We start from the raw sequence: 21414 nt of genomic DNA on the forward strand, positions 1-21414 counted from the left end.
AAACTTATGGACCATGAAATCTGAGAAATTGTTGAATTTCAAGCAGTTTGTCGACGCAACCAGTAAAACCGTGCAACATTGTTGTTCACTTATGCTAGTACAGGCAAAAAAATCAAAGTACTATCAGGTTGTGTGCCCAGGCTTTGGAAATATTATTCACCTTTTTCTAAAATCCCATGGTCTCTAAATTTTTGATGCATACTGTATTGGATCACTTGCCTTGACATGATTCTTTATTAGGGTAGCAGGCAATTTCTGATAAATATATAAATGCTCTTTGCGAACAAAAGCTTCGAGCAATAGAGCTATGCATGTGGTAAATATATTTGGTTAGTAGTAAGTAAAGAAACAAGCATGATTTGTAAAGAGACACGCATGAAGCAATTAAATTTTACTATTCCAATCAAGTAAGATAGTGGCTGTAATCAGGTACTGTAAGGCAGAACATAAAAGCCAACTGGTCGTTTCCAGTAACTGACAGTAGGCTTTAACTTGTTTTGCAATAGGCTATACATGTCAAGGTGTACTGTTCCGGTGCGCATGTTAATGTGAACTTACGTGGTGGTTATTATCTCCTCTAATCTCATAGTTCGCCAATGTGGCCTTCATCTTTTCGGAGGCCTATCTCCTCTTCCTGCCAAGCTTCTGGATAGTAGTTGTCGTTGTCCTATACGAAGGTCTTCTTGGTGGTGCTGCATACGTCAACACTTTCTACCGCATATCGAAGGACGTGAGTTCATAGACCTTTGCTCAGCAAACATTCACCACTCCTTGAGCAGCTGTATGTAGAGAGATTGCATGCCGCAGAAAACTGTCGCTATGGAACTCGGTGTCGCACTGCGAATTGCAATAGGCATTACTTCAAACGCTTTATGTGGAGGATGTCTGCGAAACTTCAAATGAAGGGAAGAACTGTGCAACAATCAATGGAATGGAGAATGATAGGGTGAACACAAGGAGATCGAAAGATGAGGGCATGAATGGGAGAGAGATTTTTAATACAGTGAAAAAGCCAGAACACAGAGAGACGATATTTTAGTTGGGATTAAAGGTAAGAAACAGAGTTCAGCAAGTCACGTAACGCTCAAAATAGACATCCACTGGCTTGGGAGTGTCACAGTGGGTACCAATGGAATGAGAAAGCACTTGAGTGCAAGACAATCAGATGGATGACGAGATAAAAGAATTGGCACGCATAAGCTGAATTCGAGTGAGATAGGACAGCGATTAAGGAGAAAGGTGACATTTCTTATGAAGTTTTAATCTCTTAGCCAACTCTGATTTCCCTGTTCAAAAACATCTAAAATGCAGGAAAGTTGTCATTTGTCAGCTGCTGAAATAATTCCAATTAAATTTGTTGCGTGTAAAACCAGAAGTTGAATTCTACTGACTGTTTAAATAATTTTGAGTTAAAGCCTCGGATATTTATGAAGAAATGCCAAAAATATGTCCAAGACATTTAGAGGACGCTTAAGCTTCGCCTTTAACAGTGCAATGCAATAGCATTCAAAGATCCCTGACCACTTCTCATGCATCCCAGCAACTGTAGCATATGTAACCATAATGTTTACCAGGAAATTCTCGTGGCGAATGCTATGCACAAAGGGGGGCTTTCTGGTAGAAACATTGCCTCTCGTGTCGGCTGCGATGCGGTGGATGTGAGCGCCATTTGAAAGTGTTTCAAGGAAGTGGGCTCGCTGCTCTGCAGCTTCCGAGATATTCGCACGCCGATGCGCGCAAATGGCGGATGCCGTGGCCGGTCTATGAATGGTAGAAATGCTGAAAAACATGACATAATTATGTTTTCTTGTTTATTCAAATTACAGTCCGACGCTATCATGTCCGTAGGTTGTGTGTGAGTCGTACTTTGCGATTTTTATACGCATTTTAGCTTCACAAATTCAGGTAGTTCAGTAACTTCCTTGTGCCCTATGGAGGGCCTGGGTATGGATGGTTCGAAAATCTTTTTTGCCGAAATGACGTCCGACAACGGACACCAACGCCGTTTCTGCGACACGGTGCTCTTAAAGGGTCCCTCACCAGGCCCCATAGCAAATTTTGGTTATACACTGAAAGTTGTTACGTGTCCTCCAGGGAGCGTTTTGCCGCAAAAATTTTTCAAATCGGCTCATTAATAGCTGAGATAGAAATATTTCAGTGCCACGAACCCATGCTTTCAGGAGGTAAGCTACACTGCATAGTGAGACACTCTCTCCACTCGCCCCGTCTAGCCTCCGCAAGCGAAATTCCTTCCCTGCATTCTCCTATACCAGACATCGAGGATCGCATGATGCATACGTCACGGGCCCTGCCTTCATTTTGTTTTTTCTCTTTTGTTTTTTGGTGCTGCGCCGGAGTTGTGATTGTCTGGTTTCGCACAGCACACGATTCTGCTTGTGCACAAGGACACATGAATAGCGGTATTCAGTGCTACACGAATACTGAGGCAGAACAAGCGGATCGCAGAGCATGATCAGGTGCTGGAACACGGTAGAAAATGGCATAGTCTCAGTACCTGCGCACGTGACTGCATGACCGTACTGCATGACCGTGACTGCATGACAAGTACATCTCTTGTTTCAGTGCGAAGTAAAACAAAAAACACGCAGACATTCCATTTGTGTGTTTTATTATTTCTCTAACCTTCAATTCGTCACCACGAGCAATGTCACACTGCGGACCTGATTACGTAGGTGCAGGGAAGCGAATACGTCATCGTCCGGCTTGGAGCGTGGTCGCGGCGAGGGAAAGGGAAAACGAGGTTCGGATTAAAATTTCAGCCCGTTCTGTGGCGCGTAGCTATGTAATTCTCTGCAAACACGATTGTTGGTGCGCATTGTATGCTCTGCACTTGTGAGCTAAAAATGGCCAGACCTGGTGAGGGGTTCTTTAACGCTATTGCGTTAGTACCAAAAGAATTGAAACAGTATGCTTGCAACTCTAGTAATCTGCGCCAAAAACAGCTATCACAATCCCGTAAACTGTAGCTATTAGAATGTACATAGCAGGCAAATTGTGATGCAGTAGTTTACAGTTGAGGAGAAAGAGTTAATTATATTGTTTGCTTGAACATTGTAAAAGTCCTACTAAAATATTTACATATTTGACTGTGGTGTATAATAGTACCTTCATTTGTTTGCTTCAGACGTCCTAACTGTTCCAGTTCTTAGGGATTCCAATAGTTCCCTTCGTGGAGTTGTAAACTTTACACTTCGTTTCTTTCTTAAATGATTTACAGTGGTTTTCTAAATACAGTATGTTGAAAGCATAAATAAAAAAAATTTGCTCGAAGTGGCTGGTAAATTAAAGGTCCTTTTTTTAAATGCTACGAACCTCATAAAATTTGATTCAGTGAACAACAGGCAACGTGATTTCTCCATATTTATGTATGTACATATATATCTCGATGAGAGTTCCTTACTTCCATCTAAAGGGACACTAAAATGAAACACTACCTCAGTTTATATTGATATAATATTCTTTGAACACTGTGTTGTCATTAATTTCGTAATAATATGTTGATTATTCGAAAAGAAAAAGTCAAAGTTCCATTTTTTGAATTTCTTGCGGAAAATTGAATACCGGCATATCAGTGCGACATTGTGAATTTCAAGTTATTCTTTCATGTTTGGGCCATGTTAGCTTAGCAGAAGTTTACAAAACTTGCCATGTTCAATCCTTGGCTCCTTTAGAACACAGTGCAGTCCATTATTACCAGTGAGGAATTAACCAGGCCTTAGCAGGTGCTATCAGAATCCATGACGTCATGGCAAGCTGGTGCGGGTACTTAAATGTGGCGGTGCCACCCGTCTTTTCTTTTCGCACCTTTCTTAACTTACCAAGTATCTTCTTTTGGTAAGAGTGTTGTTTATGGTATTGTAGAAGCGTAATTTACTAATACAGGTGAAATCATTTTTCTCATTCGTACCTCTATGAGAATGCTCGCTTTGGAGCGCCTAAGGGTGCTGCTTGATTACCCACTGCTACCACCTCTAGGCTATTGTCTGATTCGCCAGTGTTTATTTCTCCTTTTCCTAGGTGGCGCCTCAAAATAGAGAATTTTCTCTGCGCATTGCGTCACTGGCAGACAGCACAGGCATAGCCTTGGCAGGTGCGATTGCGCTTCCAGTCCACGATGCAATGTGCCTTTTGAACTACTGACCCGAGGACCACCAGCAGCACTGTGATTGTTATGTTATAACTGCACAGCTAAGTTGAAAGACATGTTAAAGAGCTAAAAACATGGACACACTCATGGAAACGTGAATGATGGCGATGAAAATTACAATTATTTGCGTCATTCACGTTTCCATGTCCTTGTGTTCATCGTTTAGCGGTAATCACATCCTTGAATGCTTGCCAATTAGGGTGAAATCATGCTGTTCTGACGACTACAGTAAAACCTCATTGCCATTGGCAGAAGTATCAAATGAGCTAATCAGTGTGCATTCATGTCATTATTGCACTATGTGGTGACACGCGCAAAACGCACATGCTATAACACAACTGGATGAAGCAGTGCAAACTACCATCTAGTCATACATAAACGCAAATGTTCTCTCTTCCACTTGAAACACACCAGTTGGTGACTTGTGCTTAATTTTGCCCAGTTGTATTCTCTTTGCCTGTCATCTTGTGTATTAACCACATAATGCAACAATAACATGTCACTCTGAAAAATAATCTAGGAATAGACTTCGTTCAGAAAAATGTATCCTGGATCCTGGCCAATGGGTCTAAATTGTATAATCTAGTATAATGGAGCAGTGTCACTGCTGTCCTTTGCAGCTATGCAATTAGGAAAATTTTGCTTTGTAGAAATGTAGCAATGAGGTTGTGCTGTATTGTGTAGTGACTTTTGACATTGTGGTGTGATGCTGCTACGTTTAGCATAATGAAATACAGTTAAACCTCGATATAACGAAATTCTTGATATAACAAAGTATTTAACTTTTGATAACCTTTCGTCATAGAACACCATGTATTTATAATCGCAATATAACGAAGTGTTTGTGCAATTTCAACATAACGATATTTCGCTTCCGCCGCAAAGGAATGCCGAGACAACAAATGGAAACTTCCACGAACGCAGATGGTCAGTTGATTGAGTTACAACCGGCTGCTAGCTAACACACCTCTCAAGTTGCGCGCGGCGCGACAAGAGAAGAGCGACCGCCGAAGTGGAGCCGCATCATGTTATCTATAAAGACCAAGTACGATAAGATCCTATTGCGCCCCGCGCACTTTGTGCTATAGGTGCGAGGGTAGTGACTTCAGGAGTGCCGCCTTCCCACGCAAGTAAAGGGAAAGAAGGGGAGGGGACCGAGCTCACGATAACGCGATCAAGCGCGTGCAAGGGATGAGGTTAAGTTGGCCCACGTTGCGATTTCTGGCGCGCATCTCAGCTGTGGCTGCACATAACTTTACGCGTGGCTGAGCACATACGCAGCAGCGCACCCTGTTTCAGAGATAATCTACCCCGTGTGCAAAGAGTGGGCATGCCAAAATTGTGTGGCATCACGTAGGCTGTCATCCAGCGCATTTAGTATTGGAGGTTGCGTAATCTCGAATTTTGGTGACCTGTTGGAGCGAGAGGCAGATGAAGCATTCGCTCCCCGCTGCCGGCGGTTTTCATGATAGCGTCGCCCCAGTGCGGGCCATGCTGTCAGTTGCAGGGGCGAAGTGCTGGCGTCGCTTAATTCGCACCTCCGATGTGAATATATCGTCGACGTGGCATGAAACTGTTTCATTCGTCGCCGACTCTCAAATTCATGAGAATGAATTGTTTTCTCATTCAGATTTGCTTTTTTTCGATTGCTCGATAATCCGGAAAATTCTGTGGCTCCTTTTTGTGTTAGAAAAACTGATCGGCGACTGTACTTATTTGCATAAAAGGTCGAATTTCAATACAACGAATTTTCGATATAACAAAGCAAATTGCTGGTTTGCAGTTGTGATTAAGTGCCTCGTCCTGTCCACTCTCTTCATTGTCGCCTTTGTGCACTTATACAGTTTCAAGATGCAAGTAAACCAACTAGCCCAGCTATCCATTCTGTTGCAAGCAGCCACTTGTAATTCAACCATTTGACCATCTGCGTCCATGGAAGTTTGCATTTATTGTCTCGGCATTCCTTTGCGGCAGAAGCGAAATTTATTTATATTGAAATCGCATACACACTTCCTTAAATTGAGGTTCTAAATACACGGGTGTTCTACAGACAAGAGGTCGTGAAAAGTTAACTACTTCGTTATATTGAGAATTTTGTTATATTGAAGTTCGTTATATCGTGGTTTAACTGTAATTACAAATTTGGAACAGTGCAGTCAATGTAAACAATTTATGGGAAGTGTGTTCCAAGAAAAAGACAAGCTGAAGCACAGTTTTAGTGTGCAACCAGTCAAACAGTACAACACTACTTCAGCGTGCATACGTTAGCACAGGCAGCAATTTGAATTCTCTGCTCCCATGCCCAGGCTCAAGAAATATTTAACTCTTCAGGTTAGCTTTTGATACCGTGTGTTCATCTTCCTAAATATTGCAGTGAAGACTTTTGCACAGGTGTAGGTTTCGTTTAGTATTTTATGACCGCTCTTGTTCGTATTGTAATTCAGCATCATCATTGCAGAACAATGAAGTACTACAGCCCCTCTTTAGCATTGAAGGGACTGGCAACCAATTTTCGTGGTACCTATTCTTTTTAATGCAATGGAAAGCTTACCGGTCAGAGCGTCTAATCATGAAGTGGTAATGCAGAAAATGTTATGGAAAATTTTTTTATCTGAGTTGTTTGATCTGCATTGAGGATGTAGTCGTTCACAGGAAGCATGCTGAAAACGGTGACAGGTGAGCACGATAGCGATTATATGCCGGCATTAGTGGGAGGCAGACGACAAGTATGGCCATTACTGTGAAAAGCATTATTTTGTTTATCAAGTCGATGTTCCTCCTGGGATTCATGTTTTCTAAAGCGTTAAAGTATTTCTGTGATAATAGCTTCGTGTTTTCGTGGTTTCCTGTCGAACTACTTTGGTATTTAACCAGTCAAAACGAAACGATGCTTTTACTTGGGATACGCAGTTCAGCATCTTGCTGTAGCGATGTGTGCGCATTTGATTTCCGAAGCATAGAATAAAGCGCTACTATCTAATAACGTAGCAACTGCAATTTTAAGGAATAATTATGTTGTACTAAATAACAGCCAACTTATGTACACTAATCTCATAGACTACATGCGAAGCACTAAGATTTCACGCCAGGCCTAGTCGCTTACTGGTTTTTGAGACTTTCTTTGTCAGTTTAAAATTGTAATTCCTTCTTGGATCGCAGACAGCGTGCTGGGTTGTATCACTATAAATCGCAATAATTTCATTTCGATCAATATCTCGGAGCACATTCTGGCCAGTTGTCAGTCTCTTTAACATTCCATAGTTTGAAAATTTTACCAATTGTGCATGTGTGTGTGTCATAACATGACTTTGAGATGGGCATTTTTATAACGTGCTTACAGTATGGTCCACTCTTAAAGGGAACACTAAATCAATATCCCAGTGTTGATCATGGCTCAATTTTGACATGAGTGCCTCAGCAATAACTTGTTACCCATATAGGTATATCTCATCAAAATAATTTGGTGCTTCCTTTGAGTGTACAGTACTGTATGTATGCTTACAGTTAACCTTCTTTGTTTTGTATGGTGCTGAATATTGCTGGTATTAATGCTGACTTGAGCAACAATCATTGGGGGGGGCCCACATAACATACATAATGTGTACACTCTTTGTAGTCACGTAACACCAATGTCTGTTGAAGAGCAAGAATGATGTGTGGGTAGAGGTCTATACAAGTGAAAAAGAATTATTCAGGCCATTATGAGCAGATGTAAACTTCTTCAGGTACCGTTTCTTTGGCCCAGTGCTTGGTTATTTGGGACACCATCATTGTGATGGGTGGTACTCTTAATGTAGCCCAATGTATACGTTTTATTGATATTGGATTAACTGCGACCCGAAACGTGTCATTGTGGTAACACTAGCTCATTATACGCACATTGTAACTACACTCACTCAAGCCATGACTTGCCTTCATGTCTAGTTTTCTTTTTTTCTGCATTGTTTTCTTCGACCAATCTTTCAACATTGCTGCATGTGGTATTGTTTTTGCTAAATATGGCAGTGTCGTGTAATCAAATGTCACTGCATAAAACAAAGGTACACTATATCAAATAATTAAATACTGAAAACGCAATGCCAGTATGGTTGCTCACACTTCATTTCATTGGATGTTTCACTCCTACAGTGAAACCATAAGTTTGCGATCTTGTCTCGTAGCGATTAGAAAAATGCCGTCGAACTAGTCTGTGGGCTGTTGATAAACTTAATCATTCAGCAATTATGTAGAAGTACACACTTTGCATGCTAACGTTATTCACAAGCAGAACGGAATTGTCAACCAGTCATTGTGCCTCCATGGTGCACTTGTGCAGTGAACTCGGAAGCCATGGCTAATGGCTTGGCTTGGCGCAGTAGTGTTTGTGCAGCTACAATGACTTCCATGGCTCACTATTACTTGTGCAGTGAAATTCTGTGCAGCACCTGAAACTGATGTTGAGCACAGCTCACCTAACAGATCGCCGATTTATTCTAACCAGTTTCTGTACTAATAGACATCCAGATACAACGAATGCACCTTTGGTTCAGATCCTATTTTGTTACCAGAATGCACTGCTCCTTTAATGACACTGCATGGCTTAAGCCTGAATGAATGGAATAGTGGCAAAGGACCAGTATTGATGAAAATGAGCAATCTGGCTGTTGATGTGTGTCATTTACCTCCACCGTACTGTCTTGCTGTCCTTGTAGCTCATGTGCAAACTTGGGCCTCCAGTCCTTGTCAACTTTAGAAACACCAAAGGACTCGTGCGAACTCAGACTTGAAAAAGCAGTAATGTTTGTTTTAATTATCTGCATTTCAAAAAAATACACGAATTATGCCTCCTACGATCTACTACTTCTATTAAAGGAGTAGAACCTGCCGTAAAATGAAGATGCCAAGTGATTTGAGGTCTGAACACTTTGCAGCTTTTCCCAAACAAAGTAAAGCAGCACGTATACATGTATGAAAGGAGCACCACAAAACCAGCACTTTCATTCTACACTTGACCTATAAATTTAACACACTTCGTGGACGAAGCAGACATAGAAAGGTATGTTTGTCTCATCCGAAAGATGTGTGCACCATATTGGAGAGCACGTTTAAGTGGCGGTGCTTAGGCTTTTTCATTGGAGCATGATGGTTTCTTTAATCATTAAAACTTAGTACTTTTGTGTTGTAGCATATAATGGTTACATGCAAAAAGAATTATGCACTAGTACTTGCCATCACTTTCAAATTGTTTAGTGTGTCCCAAAAGTATGCACCGCTTACTGCGAAAGATTAAAATCTTACACCTGGGTGCTGTAACTTAAGCTGCAGACTTGACCAAGACACTGTTCTTTTAAATTTCAAAATTGTAACGTTTATTTCTGTGCGTGGTAGTCCATGATCGTACAAAGGGGGGCCAATAATCTCTTCACACTCATGCTTGAGGGATAAACATGGCTTCTTCGCACTTTGGCTCGAAAGGATCATCACAGCAACAGTCTGAAGGCTTATGCATGCCACTGGCAGTTGATTGCATAAGAGAAATTCAGGATTGTGCATTCTGCAAGGCTTGCTGCAGGCAGATAGACATGAATTGTCAAATATGCCTAGCTCAAAAAGTGGCAAGTCACCAAAATAATGGCAGTTCACTACAAAAGCCAAACGTTAAGACACTCTTTATCCTAGCATTCTCCAAAGCTTGCTGCTGGCACCAAGACAACTCACCATGTTGTCATTGCCAGGTTATGTTGCCAATAATCAATGTTGATAATAATCTCTTGGTAATAAGCACTGGCAAATGGCTCAAGGCTTGTCACTGGCAGTCAAATGCAAGTTGTCAAGCAGGCCTTGCCAAAATGTTGGCGAGGCAAGTTGCCAAAGAGAAGAGTGGTATGATTTCTTAAACAGTTCCTTGTCCATAGGCGAGAGCCCATCCCCAGCACCAACCAAATAGCTGTATGGTTGACCACTGTTGTCCAGAGGATGTTAAAATGGTCTTTCACAGTCTGCTGCAAAGGTCACTCACTGGCAGGGTTCACTGGGATGAGAGTGCAAACCTCGCTAGGGCATGAGGACAGGCAGTCGGCCACTACCAGCGAGCAGAGAGGCCAAGAGTTGCTCATGCAAACTTTGGCTTTGGCGTGTTGTCGATGGTCTTGAACATATACCATGAAGTCAAGTTCCACGCCCACTGCGGCATGTGCTCGTATGTCCAGTACTGAAAAAAAAGAAAAAGAAAATGTACGTGCTGGTAACGTCGGTTTACATCATTCACAATGTCCCTGGGCATTGGTAATTTTTCGACAATCCAGAAAACCACAGTGGAATCTCATTGATACCAACTTTTCAGAACCTCTAAAAATACCTGTTTTATCCAAAATTTACATGATCCATAACCATAATCGGAGGACTAAGGTGAATCTAAGACATTGGTTAGTATTAAATTTGTTTACATATGAAAATTGCTTTTGGTTGAAAAGTGCATGATGAGTTTCTGGACTTTTCTTCCCACAATGTTGTGGGAAAGGCCCTTCTGGAAGTTTCAAATCTTATGCCACCAGCTCTCGCAGCATTCTCAAGTACACAAATTTCTGCTAGGCTCGTAGAATATGTGTACACTGCATGGCCACATTGACCTAAATGCAACTTGTGGCTCAGAAATTCGCAGCATCCATCATGACATGAAAAAGCACTCAAATTGCCCCAATGGACAACAGTGTACATAATGTATTTTGCCTGGACATTTTACAATTACAGTACGAACCATAGCTGTGTGCTTAGGGCAGGGAGTTTTAGCATAGCAGTAATGTGCGATCTACTACAGTGATGTGTTCTCAAGGTACCACATGCACACGCGTGGCGACTTGCACGGAAGTGTGTCACAAGAAAGGGTATCTATCGCACTATGCTACTACATAAAACAGAACTGCGACATGCTGTTTGGAGGGGCCAGATATGTTTGCACTGTGGTGTTCACATACAAGGCTTCATGGGTGCACTTTGCAGAAGTGAACTGGGCCTTCAGGCTGCTGTGCACCCAATGCATGCTTTACTATTCGTTTACCTCTCGTTTTCTTGCAAACACGCACTCCTATATGTGCATCTGTATCCTACCCATGTAGCATCAAGACTGGCTTTCTTGTACAGCTTGGCCATGTGGTGGCTGAGCGTACCATGTGCTAAAGGGGAAAGGCTACAGTTGGCAATAAAAGTGAATATCCCATATTACAATTCATTTCCATTAATTAGACCCTCGTAATTCAACCTTCATGGGACTGATGGGATAGATCAAATTATATGAAGGGGGGGGGGGCAGTAAATCACAGCACTGCTTTATTTGGCAGTGTTTACCAGATTCAAACGTGCCCCAGAATCTAATTACTTGACAATGCTGAGGGCAGGCCGAAAATGTGTTTTAGGAGAGAGATAGCATCTTTGCGACACATTCGCTGTCTTTCCTCATTGCAAAGTTGGGTGCTGCAGCTATTGGGTTCATAGTATACAGACATAATGCTTGTTGACCAGTCATGTTGGAATTATCCAGTGAGAGCCAATTTCAGGATAAAATATAATGACAATCCTGGCCCACAGAAATGTTTGGGTGCAAGCCAGGTCCACAGTTTGGAATTAACTGAAACGGAATTAGAAAAAAAAAAAAGCTACTTGCGGATTATTTACATAATGGCATTATCATCATTGCAGAGCATAAAATGGGCACTGATGCTGTGTGATGCCATGCCGAAAACCCATAAAAAATGCACCACACATAGCAGCCACTTTAAATAAACTTGTGAGCTTCGAACTGGCTTATCAGTTCTATACAAAGAAGGGCACCAAACCTGTAAACCATGTGTCCAGAAGCCTGTGGTCCTTTTGCTGCCACCAATGGTCTGCAGGGAGCTCCTGACAAACGTCTCTGCGTCTGGAACAATGATGCTTGGCGTGCTCAGAAAGTTGCTGAAGCGCACCAGCTTTGTTGAGATGTACGAAGGGATCAGGCTCTGCACGATGATGCCTTTGTCCCGGTACTCGTAGTCAAGTGCCATTGAGAACCAGTCGACAAAAACCTAGGAAAAGTGTGACGATGTGTGCTGCCATAAGTCACAAGAACACGAGGTCAGAGCAAAACAGTACCTAGCAGCACGTCACTACCTTTCAGAGGATGTAAGCAAGTATGAGGGGGCAGCAGTTTAGCTTAATAAACTCGCTTACATTTTGGCAATTGGTACTTTTTAAAGGCTCAATAAAAATGGGTAGTTAAGTCATCTTCTTGGTCAGCGGACTCAAGTTTATGCGACACCCAATGGCACAGTTGCAGTCTGTAGTAGATAAGCTTAACACCTGTATTACATGGCCAAGGTCTTGTGTTGCCTTATGTTTATAATGCTTGAAGGTAGTGCTGCATCTATGTACTTTAGTGCCTACACTACCATGATTTAGTGCCAAATCTACACATGATATATGCAGGTGGTGCACCAATTTAGTCTGTATTTGTGATTTATAACAAGAAATGCTTTTTGGCTAAAGTGCAAAAATGGTCACTGGAGAGTACTAGGCACATTTCAGTCAAAGTTTTGTTTGTTCAGTGAAAATTTTGTCTAGAAGCAAGCTGACCCTTTTAGGGCGGCAAACTGACAATTGCAACTCAATTTCTGATGCATAAACACAAGTTTGTTTCAGCAAACAGTCAAAATGATTTTGTTGTTAGTTTTGAGTCGTCTGTGTGCGCTTTTCAACACCAAAATCGGGAACAGCATGAATTTGATGTCGTACAGAGTTGCTGGAACCATGCCACAATTGGCCTAAAGTTTGTATGCCATTAAATTCACCCATGTGGCAGAGTATGAATGTACTCAAAGTTTAGGCTCCTGTGACATGGACGCAATGCTGCTTAATGACCATCTGGACTTTTTAACATGCCTAGAAACTGCCCGATCAAATATATAAACTATGCGACAAACCTTTGAAGCAGAGTAAACAGCCATCAAAGGAAGTGGATAGAATGATGAAATTGACGAGATGTTCACAATAAGGCCCTTTTTCCTGAAACAGAAAGTGCATGATACATAATCTTTGGCATATGCCTACTACAACGTAATCGTGTAATTTACAAGGAGGCGAGTAAGGCTACCCCTTGCTATGTTCATAAAAGATCTTTCTGCTTACCTTTCAACCATCTGTGGCATGACGATATATGTCATCATCATGACAGCCATCATGTTGATGTTCACACTTTCTACAAGTTTCTAGAACAGAGGGTATTAAAGAGAAGGGTGTCACAAGTGGAATGAAAATTTACTTAATCCACAGCCTCATATCTTTACAATGCCTGTCCGTGTGTTTACAATGCATGTGTTGCCATAATCACTGACATTACATAAAGTCTTGTTAAAGCATGGAAAACTTGCCAGGTGATTCTGTCACTTTGTACCCTCTCCTTTGCCTCTGCATAATGTGACCTTAAAACTGTCTATGATAAACTAATAATGAAAAAAGTGGTACCATATAAGTAGAACTCCCCTTCCCCCCTTTCCCCTAACACCCCAATATGCTGGTGTCATTGGGCAGGCATTCAAAAAAATACAAGAGTTTATAGTTAAGCATGTAAGCCAGGCAGTCACAGGCACATTAAAAAAAAATTGTGCACCAAAGAGGATAAGGGCTTAACCTTTTATGGACAAGCAAATACCCAGAAAAAAATAGATTGTTTTCCCTAAATGTGCAAATAACATCGAGAATAAGTGTAATAAATGAAAAGAACAAATATTTTGCAGAACATTTTACAGCAATAGAGGGAAACACCAGGCCCAAAACTGGAGGTAGGCTTCACCCCAGGCCACCAATGGTTTCGCTTGTAATTTTTAGACGGCTCTCTTTCATAGGTGAACCACAGGTGCACATTTCATTTGCTCTGCATGTGCGACACCACTGCAGCCAGAGATCTTGCATTGGCCTGTTTCCTCTGACCACACACTTTCAAGAGAAATCGATTTGCATGCCGACCTTCTTTCTTATACCCTGTTCCTGCTCCAAACAAACAAATGATGGATGCTGCCTGTAATTCAATGCTGGCCGAAGACATCTAGCCAGAATACCAGAACTCTGCAGGAAAAAAAAAAAAACGCTTTTTCCTATGTTGTCTGTAAGCAACACTAGCCCATAAAGTATTAATCACGGCCATCTGCAATGCATGCACCCGATGGATGCACCCGAAGGCTACTCAACAATAACCATATTCACACTATCAATCAGGTGATAGAAAAATGTGCGGAATATAATCAACCTTTATATATAGCTTTCATTGAGTACGAGAAAGCGTTTGATTCAGTCGAAAGCTCAGCAGTCATGGAGGCATTGCGTAATCAGGGTGTAGACGAGCCATATGTAAACACACTGAAAGATATCTATAGCGGCTCCACAGCCACCGTAGTCCTCCATAAAGAAAGCAACAAAATCCCAATAAAGAAAGCCGTCAGGCAGGGAGATACGATCTCTCCGATGCTATTCACAGCGTGTTTACAGGAGGTATTCAGAGACCTGGATTGGGAAGAATTGGGGATAAGAGTTAATGGAGAACACCTTAGTAACTTGCGATTCGCTGATGATATTGCCTTGCTTAGTAACTCAGGGGACCAACTGCAATGCATGCTCACTGACCTGGAGAGGGAAAGCCGAAGGGTGGGTCTAAAAATTAATCTGCAGAAAACTAAAGTAATGTTTAACAGTCTCGGAAGGGAACAACAGTTTACAATAGGTAGTGAGGCACTGGAAGTGGTAAGAGAATACATCTACTTAGGACAGGTAGTGACTGCAGATCCCGATCATGAGACTGAAATAATCAGAAGAATAAGAATGGGCTGGGGTGCGTTTGGCAGGCATTCTCAGATCATGAACAGCAGGTTGCCATTATCCCTCAAGAGAAAAGTTTATAACAGCTGTGTCTTACCAGTACTCACGTACGGGGCAGAAACCTGGAGGCTTACGAAAAGGGTTCTACTTAAATTGAGGACGACGCAACGAGCTATGGAAAGAAGAATGATTGGTATAACGTTAAGGGACAAGAAAAGAGCAGATTGGGTGAGGGAACAAACGCGAGTTAATGATATCGTAGTTGAAATCAAGAAAAAGAAATGGGCATGGGCAGGACATGTAATGAGGAGGGAAGATAACCTATGCTCATTAAGAGTTACGGAATGGATTCCAAGGGAAGGAAAGCGTAGCAGAGGGCGGCAGAAAGTTAGGTGGGCGGATGAGATTAAGAAGTTTGCAGGGACAACATGGCCACAATTAGTACATGACCGGGGTAGTTGGAGAAGTATGGGAGAGGCCTTTGCCCTGCAGTGGGCATAACCAGGCTGATGATGATGATGGATGCTTTGCATGGGCAAACTTGAGCTAACAAAATGTGTTGCGAACTTTTTGTAAGTAGGCTCTTTGTGCCTGTACAAGGCATTATAGCATGAACTTTAATTCGTATAAGGATTGCCATAAAGACTAAGAGGTTATTTTTTTCAGCACTATGTTATTTTAAGACAGTCTATGAGGCCATTGCGCTCTGTCTTGTCGTTTTTACGGTCGATCCCTCTGTGCTATACAACACGATGTCCGGCATTATGGCATCAAAATTCATAAGGAGTCAAACCTACGACCTTTGGTATTAATTAGGGCGAATTAGGCCATCAATTTGCTTATAAAAGCATGAATCGGAGGCGAAGAAGAAGCATCAGCATGGCCTGTAGCGATAATTAAGGCACAGTTAAGGCACTCGAATCCACAACCTTTGGTGGGAGTAGAATCCACTTGTAGATAGGGGTGAAGCGGCCATATCTGCAAGTTGGATTCCAATTGACATTGTGAAAGTTGAGAGTCACTACCTTTGGTGTTAAGGCGAAAGTAAAGATTTAGCTAATCAAGGCACTCAAACCGACAACCTTTGGCGAGAGAAAGTAACAATGCATTCAAATGAAAATGCCATGAATGTCTCGTGAACACGCAGGCTTTTGCCTTCATCCTCTTTAGTTAAGTAAGGAAGGCCTTCTGGGAAGATAGCTAGTAGAATGCCAACGGATATTGCTGCAACTGCAAATAAGCATTCTGTTACAAATAGGTGGATGACAATTTTTCCTTGCGTTTGAATGTTAGACATTGAATGTTAGACAGCTGACAGCGTTTGTTACCGTCGCAATTTGAACCACATTATCTATACTGATAATGCCACAAATGGCCTACCTTCTGTACAGTGAATCAAGAGCTTCGGGTTGTGCCAGCCAATCAGGAACACCAATCAACTGCTCCTTTGCGAAAGGAGGAGGGCCTCACCAACTGTGCATCATGAATTCACTCGTGATCCTTCTGTTCAGCCATCACTGTACAACTGGCGTACAATGAATAAGCCCTTCTAATTTGTTGTCTTTTTTTCCTACGGCTGGCTGACAACGCATAGCTTTCCCTGCACTGCATCAATTAGTATAGATGGAGTACTAATATAAATGATGTAAGCTTTTACTGCATTTCAGCTCTGGCAACTACATGCGAGCTAACACCAGCACTTGCGTTGTATATGATGATGTGGCTGCATCTAAATGCCTAAACTGCCTAAATGAAACTCGTGAAACCTTTTTTTTCTTCTCCATGTGTAGCAAGAGCATGAAAATTTATTAAGCGTTTCTTAAAAAAAATGTTAACTGCTGCTGAATGGCCTACGGAAAAATCCTCAAGGTGCATACCTTCTCTGGAACATTGAGGAAGAGGCTGGGAGAGTCGTACATTACTCCAGCATTGTTTACTGCATAGAAAAGAATAGTTGTCACCAAGATGCGGCAATTGGTAACATTGCATAATCACTTGCGTGACGCGTGGTTCACTCACTTAGTATGCCAATTTCCTTGCCTTCTAACTGCTTCGCTATTCCCGGGTAGATGTGCCGCCCTTCACTGAGGTCGGCTTCAATGATTTGTGTTCGCACGCGGAAATCAAATTCTGGAAATATGAGGAATTAAAATCCCTGAGAATCGTCTCGTTGGCAGTTTTCGCTGAGAGTCAAGTCACTTGCCAAGTTCCTGAGCTGTGGCTCGAAGCTTCTCCATGTTTCTGCTGATCAAAATAATGTTCAGGCCCCTTTTCGCCAGCTGTCGTGCATACTGCTTTCCAATGCCATCTGTGCCACCAGTGACAACTGCAAGTCGAGGTGAAAACATATATAAACATCACAAAGAAAGAAAACCAGGCTAGGAATTGTCTCCTAAAAGGGACATCACGCCCACCCGCTTGCAGATGTTAGGGCAGCATGAACCAAACTGAAAGAAATGCAACAGTTTGTAACATGCAAAGTCACGTGAAATAATTGTCCATACTTCTCAAGTGGCAGTCTACCGCGATTATATGCAGCAACGTGTGCACGTCGTAATAGCACATTTCAAGCACCGAGTTATGTAAATTAAAGCGCCGCCAGTTACTAGTGGTAGCTAGTAACTGGCGTAGCTAAATTACCGTAGCTAAATGGTTAGGCTTATCAATTAGCTTCTTCAGTTACTTCACGCATATTTTCATCAAACACCGTGAAGGCGTCACGCTTGGCGACTCCAGGCAAAATGTAAATTCAGCTGCAGCTAGACGCCAAGCGAAATGCGGACCCGTCTCCGTGCGCGAAGAGGGCGAGCGCGAAGGAAGGAAAAAGCGGCGTGCAAGCCGGTTCCTCGACGCTTTTCGCACGCGGTAGCAAATAGCCGCATGAACTCTGTCGGTCAAGTTCGCGAACTCTGCCGACGGGCGCGCACTGACGACATACCTGCCCACTGGCCGTAACGCGTGAAGTCGTGCCAGCGGAACTGCGACAGCACGTACACTCGGATGCCCTCGAGCAGACGCGAGCTCACGGCAGTGGCAGTCTTCCCAACGTAGAAGAGGCCGACGATAGCTAGGATGCTCTCGACTCGCTTGAAGCGCCCGATAACTTCTTGTATCAGAAAGAAGCCTTGGTCGACGGCTGCCATCTTCAGTCTCTCGTACTGCGTTGATGTCGATGTCATGTCGGCAGGGGGTCCCAGCTCGGGTTCGGTTCCTGTTTCCGCACCCCGTTCTTTGACGCGACCAATGTGCGCGTGTCGCCGTCACGATGCCGTACAGAGAGGTGTGTCGTTCTGCCCCGCGGCTCTTTCCTCGATGCCTCGCCCAGTGCAAGGTTTGACCGTCTTTCTCTCTCCCTGGTCTTATTACCAACTGGCGGACGAATCGCGAAGCTGTGCCCCGTGGCCACGCATGTTTTCCCGTCCACGCGAAACTGAGGTGCGCGGCCTACGCAAAGTAGATATGCGTTTCTTTTTTTCCGCGCTAGGGATGTGCAAAAGCTGGAGGAAATAGTCCGCCGCTAGATGCGAAGTCAAGGGAAGACGGCAGTGTGGCGCTTGAGCAATCCTTTGTTTCGAGAGAGACACTTTTTTTTTTTTTTTTTGAGAGGTGTCCCCCACCAACCTCAAGGTTTTCCTCGTCTGACGTGTGCGCTACACGCAAGAACGCTGTCGCCCGAACGAGACGTGTCGGAGCGCTAAATTTCCCTGACCGGCCTTTTGAAGTGTTTGTACGGACGCTATCTCGAAGAGCACCATTGTTTAAAAATGCTTGTCGGTGTCCTTTCATTCGCGGTTGCCTTCAAACAAAGAAGAAAATACTGTAATCAAGCCGTGCCAAATTATACTGAATCGTTTCCAGACAAGATAACTCCAATCTTCGGACCCGAAGGCATCTGGACTCTTTATTATTCGCATTACAACTTGCACGTGTGCAGACCTCAAAGCCGTTCCATACCTTCTACTGCAGTGCACAAATGCTGCACTCAACTCATACAATTACCAACACATACACGCCGTGTAATAATTTGCTTAACACATAATGAATGTGTAATCAGAAATAAACATTCAGCTACATCTTCACATAAAAAAGCGAATTCACTCACAGCTCTTTCTATCCTGCCAAAATATACTCAAATGCACACACAGGACTAGCATCACAGCATATCATGCGTAAGCTACAGCACTGCGAAATATGTACATTACGAGATGCAGCTTACATTCAAAGACCATACGAAGTTCTCCTTTTTAGAACATTAAGTGGTTTGAGACAAGCACTTACGGGTAGAGTCATCGCTCCTTGCCCTGGTGACAAAAGCTTTACATTTCTATGTAGATAGTCCTTCACCGAAGTGCACTTTCTATGCATTAAATCACAACGACAAAATGATTTTAGAAAGGTTTTTTCTCTTTGCTGATATATTTATGGGATGATATTCTGCTACTTTGAATACTTCAGTGGTTCCGAACGCAATGGTCAACGTATAGTTCTCTGGTAAGGTTGACAACATGAGTGGCTTCAAATCGTGAAACAACGTTTGACATGGGAAGAGCACTACACATTTTATTCCCTAGGGCAGCACGCAGTTCCTACATTACTACCTGCTCTGCATGTACGTCTCTCACAGTCAGGTCAGAGCGCATGTAATTCATGATACTGAAATGCAGCATTACAGGCCTATGCAACAGCAAACACTGCTTAACGGAGACCTTGAACAAAGTCACCATGGCTCCTTAAATAAAGACAATTTGTGCAGCAAAATGAAGTTCGGGACCACATCACAGAGTGCGTGCATACTACCACTGACACAGGCCTAATTGAAGGGCACAAGGCATCAGCCATCAAGTGACACCAGTCAGTGATGTCACTTGTAATCCTCCAACCGTGTCCACTCAATTTTGCTACTTCCAAAGCTCTGACCTTGCTTTAAACAATCATAGCAGCCTCAATGCTGTGTCCACTGGATCGACTTGAGGTCGACGCCTTCCTGGACCATCTCCCAGAGCGGGCTCATCTCGCGTAGCTTCTTGACCTCCTGCACGCACTTCCGCGCAGTGTAGACCACCTCTTCCTCGGACGTGAAGCGGCCCAGGCCAAAGCGTATCGACGAGTGGGCCAGGTCCTCGTCCGCGCCGATGGCTCGCAGCACGTACGACGGTTCCAACGACGCCGACGTGCAGGCCGAGCCGGACGACAGCGCCACGTCCTTCATGGCCATGAGCAGGCTCTCGCCTTCGACGCAGGCGAACGAGAGGTTCACGCAGCCCGGGTACGAGCGCTGCGGGTCCCCGTTGCGCACGACGTGCGTCAGTTCGCTCGTGAGGAGCGCGATCAGCAGGTCTGAGAGCCGGCTCACGTGCCGATGGTCGTACTCCATCTCGCGGAGTGCGACCTCGCACGCGGCTCCCAGCCCGACGGCAAGCGGTGTCGGCACGGTGCCGCTGCGGATGCCGCGTTCCTGGCCGCCGCCGCTCTGCAGTGCCTCTACGCGCACGCGAGGCCTGCGGCGCAGGTAGAGGGCGCCGACGCCTTTAGGGCCGTATATCTTGTGGCCGCTGATGGACATGAGGTCAACCATCATGTCGTTAACGTCGACGCGAATCTTGCCCACGGCCTGCGCAGCGTCCGTGTGAAAGAAGACCTTGTGCTTGCGGCAGACGGCGCCGATGTCGGCGATCGGCTGCGTCACACCAATTTCGTTGTTCACCATCATTACTGAAACGAGTGCCGTGTCCGGTCGGATGGCGTCTTCGAGCTGCCGAACGTCTATGAGGCCGTTGCGGTTAACCGGCAGGTAGGTGACGTCGAAACCCTCGGCCTCCATGGCGCGGCAAGAGTCGAGGACGCACTTGTGTTCCGTCTGCGTCGTGACGATGTGCTTCTTCTTCTCGGCGTAGAACCGACTGACGCCTTTTATACTGATGTTGTTGGATTCAGTGGCCCCGCTGGTAAATATGATCTCTTTGGGCTGCGCGCCGATGAGAGCGGCGACTTGGCTCCTCGCCTTTTCGACGGCCGCTTCACTCTCCCAACCGTACGCGTGTGTCCGCGAGTGTGGGTTGCCGTAGTTATTGATAAAGAACGGCAACATAGCGTCCAAAACGCGCGGGTCGAGCGGTGTCGTCGCCTGGGCATCCAGGTACAGGGCTCTCAAGTCGTGCGCTTCAACGGTCATGGTCATGTCGTATTCGCCAAGGAGCTTCGAAGGTATGGAACACAGAGTCCTCTGCGCAGCGATTCTCGCCGGCGGCCACCACACAAGCCGCAAGTTTCTTAACAGCGCCGACATTGTAAAGTTTCGATGACTTCTGCTACACGTGCGCGGTTGGTTGCTGTTGAGAGAGTCACGCGTCACCAACACGCATCACAACAAACTGCACGGCGATCATCGGCTATATACTGACTTGACAGACGGCTGCAGAGGGCTT

At 44.1% G+C, this 21414-nt stretch overlaps 3 protein-coding genes across 5 annotated transcripts in view; 1 reads left to right on the forward strand and 2 right to left on the reverse strand.

Moving 5' to 3' along the window:
- Cln3 (CLN3 lysosomal/endosomal transmembrane protein, battenin) overlaps nt 1-16451 on the forward strand; it is an 88936-nt gene extending 72485 nt beyond the window's left edge. For 2 of the 3 annotated variants that reach the window (XM_072285295.1, XM_072285293.1), the window contains 2 exons: nt 590-730; nt 4039-8245. In XM_072285295.1, the coding sequence (XP_072141396.1) occupies nt 590-730; nt 4039-4161 (264 nt within the window). In that variant the 3' untranslated portion in view covers nt 4162-8245. Of the gene's footprint in view, nt 1-589; nt 731-4038; nt 8246-16380 lie in introns of those variants that run through there. The other variant, XM_072285294.1, reaches the window with a different exon arrangement.
- LOC126539027 (inactive hydroxysteroid dehydrogenase-like protein 1) lies at nt 9490-18765 on the reverse strand. Its single transcript, XM_050185721.2, has 8 exons — nt 17928-18765; nt 17193-17315; nt 17009-17119; nt 16867-16925; nt 13307-13386; nt 13102-13183; nt 11980-12207; nt 9490-10358 (listed from the first exon to the last, which is right to left on the reverse strand). Exons 1-8 carry the CDS (start codon nt 18166-18168, stop codon nt 10260-10262), a joined length of 1023 nt encoding a protein of 340 aa, XP_050041678.1. The 5' UTR covers nt 18169-18765; the 3' UTR covers nt 9490-10259.
- A 99-nt stretch (nt 18766-18864) lies between these two features.
- On the reverse strand, nt 18865-21386 carry LOC126539024 (cysteine desulfurase-like). Its single transcript, XM_050185719.2, has one exon. It carries the CDS (start codon nt 21273-21275, stop codon nt 19932-19934), a length of 1344 nt encoding a protein of 447 aa, XP_050041676.1. The 5' UTR covers nt 21276-21386; the 3' UTR covers nt 18865-19931.
- Between the last annotated feature and the right edge of the window lie 28 nt (nt 21387-21414).

This window comes from Dermacentor andersoni, chromosome 11 (genome assembly GCF_023375885.2).
Source record: "Dermacentor andersoni chromosome 11, qqDerAnde1_hic_scaffold, whole genome shotgun sequence".
In the NCBI taxonomy this organism is placed as follows: domain Eukaryota; kingdom Metazoa; phylum Arthropoda; class Arachnida; order Ixodida; family Ixodidae; genus Dermacentor; species Dermacentor andersoni.

Coding starts and splice junctions, on each gene's coding strand:
- LOC126539027 (XM_050185721.2), bottom strand. CDS start 18,168: ATGACATCGACATCAACGCAGTACGAGAGACTGAAGATGGCAGCCGTC. Junction 17,120..17,192: donor AGCCACAGCTCAGGAACTTG/GCAAGTGACTTG, acceptor TCATATTTCCAG/AATTTGATTTCCGCGTGCGA. Junction 13,387..16,866: donor TCCTCAATGTTCCAGAGAAG/GTATGCACCTTG, acceptor CCTCTGTTCTAG/AAACTTGTAGAAAGTGTGAA.
- LOC126539024 (XM_050185719.2), bottom strand. CDS start 21,275: ATGTCGGCGCTGTTAAGAAACTTGCGGCTTGTGTGGTGGCCGCCGGCG.